The sequence below is a fragment of the Gossypium hirsutum genome, chromosome A07, assembly GCF_007990345.1.
Source record: "Gossypium hirsutum isolate 1008001.06 chromosome A07, Gossypium_hirsutum_v2.1, whole genome shotgun sequence".
In the NCBI taxonomy this organism is placed as follows: domain Eukaryota; kingdom Viridiplantae; phylum Streptophyta; class Magnoliopsida; order Malvales; family Malvaceae; genus Gossypium; species Gossypium hirsutum.
Genome location: NC_053430.1, coordinates 25861445 through 25866350, shown reverse-complemented (window position 1 = coordinate 25866350; position 4906 = coordinate 25861445). Strand labels below are relative to the sequence as shown.

Below are 4906 nucleotides of genomic sequence, written 5' to 3'. Positions count from 1 at the left end.
GAAATAACCAAATTAAATATTTTAATTATAGTGTAGAGGTTAAATTAAATATTATCGTGTTACGTTTTCGATCAAAATGTTATAATTCGATATTATTAATGATAAAAATGTAACATTTTATTTTTGTAGTTTGCACAAGAATTAAAATGGAATCGGCTGATGGGATTATAAAAAAGACGGTGCAGTTGGCGTCAATATAATCAGAGGAGTAGCTCCACTTCTTTACCTACCAGCACCCACCTGTTGTTTGTAAATAAGCAAAAAATAAGCAATACAAAAGCCCGCTCACCAATAGCGAACAAACACGTTATTTCAAGTAAACATTTTTTACCTGTTTGCCACATTCTATTCCTCTCTTACTCTTCCCAACTTCAGCGCAAAATTTAGCTTTCAATCTCTTCCAGACCCCCCCCCCCCGGCCCAAAAGAAAAAAAAAACAAAAACAAAAATCTCTTTGCCTTTTTTGATGAATTTCTCGATTGATGATCATTAGCAGAAGGTAATCCTTTCATGAATTTTTCTTCTTTTTCTTCAATACGATGATCAAAATCATTTGTTCAAGTTTTTGCAGCTTTCCCATTATTCTTCTTTAGATTGTCAAACAGTACAATAAAAGTTGAAAATTTCCCTTTTTAGATCTTGTTGAGGATTTTAATTGATTTTATGGGCCTTCGCTGAATTTCGGTCGTGATTAGATATGGGATTCTAGAGCTTTGGAGGATTCTTGGGATATTTATATGATAATAGGTCATAAATTTTTAGTCCACCCCAGTTTCTCGGTACTTTTTCCGTTTGGTTTGTAAGAAGAAGGTAGGTGTTAAAACTTATAGCTTTTTAGGGTTTTTTTCCTGGTTGATCTAAGAGAGAAACTTGGTTTGATTGACCGCAACTAATTGAATCGGGTCTGTGAGGTTGGGTTTCTGTTTTATTGAATATTCCAGCAATAGATAAACAATGGAACTTTAAGCTTTTTCCTGCAAGGAAACGATAAGTTGGGTGTTTGGATTTCGGCGTAGATGGATGATTCGGGTTTGGAATGCGGATTTTTATCAGGTCCGAATGGAGGGTTGTTTGATCTTGAGTCATCCATTCAGATAGAGCAGCAGCCACAGAATCATGTCGTCATGATGACTGGCCTCGGAAACGAGCACCGCTCCACTGGATTAACGGAAGCAAAAGGCTCAAGCCAGAAAGGTTTTCCGATGAATTTTGGTAAAGGGAAGGGAGTTAGTCCGGTGATTGCTATAACTGATGGAAGCATGAGTGAAGAAGATGAACCAAGTTACAACGAAGATGGAAATGGTGAGAAGTGCGAAGGCAAGAATGGATGGCCATGGAAGAGAATGAAATGGAAGGACAATGTGGTTAGGCTTCTAATAGCAGTGGTTTCTTGTGTGGGAGATGAAGAAGGTGTGGAGGGGCTTAAGCGAAAATCCAGGATTCTGCAAAAGAAGGGAAAGTGGAAAACGGTATCCAAGATTATGATTAGTAAAGGTTGTCATGTTTCACCTCAACAGTGTGAGGATAAATTCAATGACTTGAACAAGAGATACAAGAAATTGAATGATATTCTTGGGAGAGGAACTAGTTGTAGAGTGGTGGAGAACCCTTCTCTAATGGACTCTATGCCTCACCTCTCCCAAAAGGCGAAGGATGATGTAAAGAAAATATTGAACTCTAAACATTTATTTTACCAGGAAATGTGTGCTTACCATAATGGACAGAGTATACCCAATTGTCAGGATCTTGATCTGCAGGGATGTATACCTTCTGAGAGATGCTTGAAAGACAATAACGGGTCCCATAAGGAAGAAGTTGACAGTGAGGATGATGATGATAATGATGACGACGATGATGACGATGACGATGACGATGACGACGATTATGCTGTTTGTGAGGAGGAAAGGATGGGTGAGGTGAAGGAGAGGAAGAAAGCAAGTGCAGAGTGTGGTGGCCATGATGGTTTCAAGTTTCAAGAGGGAACAAGGTCATCAATGGTGGGAAAGGATCGGATAAAGAGACAGATGGTGCAACTTCAGGAGGAAAGAGTGAAGTTGCAGACAGACGCTTTTGAGCTGGAAAAACAACGGTTTAAGTGGGTGCAGTACTGCAGCAAGAAAGACAGAGAACTGGAAAGGTTAAGGTTGGAGAAGGAAAGGAGGAGGCTGGAGAATAAGCAGAGTATATTGCAACTGAGGCGAAAGGTAGTGGAAGTAGGCTCACTTGGCATTGATAGACAGAGTCAGATTGATATGTGCAGTCGTTAATAGTTCTCCTATCACACTTAAATTGTTAAAGCCTAGAGGCTACAAGTCAGACTTGCTCTTTTTCCATATATGTAAAGTAACATGTTAATCTTGAGAGGTAATGCACGTTGAGCTGAATTTATCAAAAATATTTTTTTCGCCTTTCCTTTTCACTAACCTACGTACTCTTTATGAGCTTTTTAATCCAACTATGTTGGAGCAATTAGTTTTAGATTTTCTCAAACCAGTTTTTTTTAAAAGAAAATTCAGATGCTAAATTATAAAACTGTCTTTGACTTGTATGAATTATAAATTACAAATATTTGTATATTCAAATTTTATTTTAAATTTATATTTCATTTGTAATAATTTTAGTGAAAATATAGTAGTAATTTTTATACTATACCGCATTTTAATTTCTCTACCCTTGTATTTCAAATAAATGCACAAAATAGTCCCTATATTAAAATTGTCCTTTTTATTATAATAATAAAATTATCATTCAACTAAACATTTGGCTCGTTGGCTAAAAGTGTGCACCTTATTCAGGTTGTGGGTTAGAATCAGAAGAATTCCCTATGATGTATGCGGCAGTAATTTACTCTTGTCAATCATAGACAATCATACATGTAATGTACAAGATAAAAAGTGTATCATTAAATGCTTATTTTGGAGTCTTATTTTTAAGACATAATGATAAATTTAACTAGTAATCTTTATACATTCTTTTAATTTGGCTCTTATTCTTATTTGGAGTACATTAGTCATCAATCTTTCATTGCTTATGTAATATTATTTTATATTGGGTAAATTACACTGCAAGTAATTTAAAATAGTGTTGTTCTTATCTTGGTCATCATAAATTTTTTTAGTCAATTTAATAACTCTAATTAAGATAATTGTTCTAATTGGTCACTATTGTTAAAATTTTTGTTAATTCACTAACGGATTGCTGATGTGACAATTTTTTTTTTACTTTTGACTAAAGCTAAAAACCTCCCAATAATTAGTTCAATTTTTTTTTTGCAACATGAAAATTTCAATAGTGGTATCATCAACATTTAAATCTTCTTTAATAAAAAAGAATTCAGCGATGACGACCACAAACTATGATCATGACCATGACCCTGATATCTCCCTTACCGATAAACTCCCCTACCAATATAATACCACCAACCACCCTACTGACACTAACTACTATCACCATAATTGAATTCCAGAAGTGAATTCCAGAAGAAAAATAAACTAGAAATTATCCTTCAAGTTCCTTTCTTCATATGGCTTTTTGAGGGACTAAATGCTCATTTTGAATTAAAATTTTGAAGCCCTAAGTTTGTTCTTAATTCATTCATAGCCTAAAAAATTTTAACCCAAATTAAGCATTGTTGTTTTTAGTCTTTCAGTTTGAGTAGATTTTAATTTTAAAAAAGTCTTTTTTTATTTTTATAATTCCCGACCACCATATGCTTATCTATAAGCCAAAAACAATGACATCTTATCTACAGAAAAAATAAATATTTTCAAAGAGATATTTTATTAGAGGGAAAATTATTAATATACCTGATCGGGTCATAAGACGACAACGTTTCATCGAATGATTTAGCGAACTGCAATCCTAGTTCTAAATCCTTCCATGTTGACTGATTTAGGCCATGAGGTTTGACCATGGACTCAAGACTCAACAAGAAGCCATATAGAAAGGACGTGAAGCATAATTATTTATTTATTTTTTTCTTGGAATCCGATTATGGTCATGATAGTTGATGGCGGTAGGACGGCTGACGGTGTTATGCTAGTAGATGGATTCATCGAGAAGGGAGAGCATGGTAATGTTTCATTGTCACCGTGGTTGGATTTCCTTTTCTTAAAGAGGATTTAATATGGATGATTGCACCATTGAAATCTACATGTGGTAGATAAACAAACAAAAAATAAATTGTTTTGGAACTAATTATAAACAATTTCCTAATTTTAGTCAAAAGTTAAAAAAAAATATCACTTCATCAATTAGAACAATTATCTTAAAAAATTACATAAATGGTTTAAAATTTTAAAATAAATTAAAAATTGAAAAAAAATCAAAACTATAATTTCAAAAAATTTTGAAAAAAGTTATTTAAAAAGTTTTAAAAATATTTTGAAAAATTATAAAAGTTGTTAAATTTTCAATAAAAAAACGAAAAATGTTTAAAAGAATTGAAAAGTGAAGAAAAATCAAATCTAATAACATAAAATAAAATAAAATAAAATATCGAACTAATTGAACATTAACTTTTAATGAAAATGTAACAAGTATTTTAATTAAAGCCCGAATTTTGAAGGCATGTTCTAATAATGGAAAATTTTATTAAAAAAACCAATTTTATGTTTCTAAAACTTTATTCAGTAGAATGGACAAAGAAACCAAATAAAAGTTATGTTTTTTTTTCTCCTAGCATAATCAAATCTCATATAGATTTTTTTTCATTTTTATACATACCCATGTTTTTCCATATCACTAAAAAGAAGGCTTAACGTTTATTATAATTAACATAAATTATCGATAATAAAAAATTCTTAATAAATAATTAAAATCATTTTGTATTTTATATAAAACAGTATTGATAAAATAATTATAATTTACAATATTAATCATCTTTTATTATACTTAATACGAAAAA

At 32.1% G+C, this 4906-nt stretch overlaps 1 protein-coding gene across 1 annotated transcript; it reads left to right on the top strand.

The window, feature by feature from the left end:
- Window positions 1-287: 287 nt before the first annotated feature.
- Window positions 288-2395, top strand: LOC107955867 (pescadillo homolog). The gene has a single exon (XM_016891655.2). It carries the CDS (start codon window positions 1017-1019, stop codon window positions 2265-2267), a length of 1251 nt encoding a protein of 416 aa, XP_016747144.2. The 5' UTR covers window positions 288-1016; the 3' UTR covers window positions 2268-2395.
- The last annotated feature ends 2511 nt before the right edge of the window (window positions 2396-4906 follow it).

Coding starts and splice junctions, on each gene's coding strand:
- LOC107955867 (XM_016891655.2), top strand. CDS start 1,017: ATGGATGATTCGGGTTTGGAATGCGGATTTTTATCAGGTCCGAATGGA.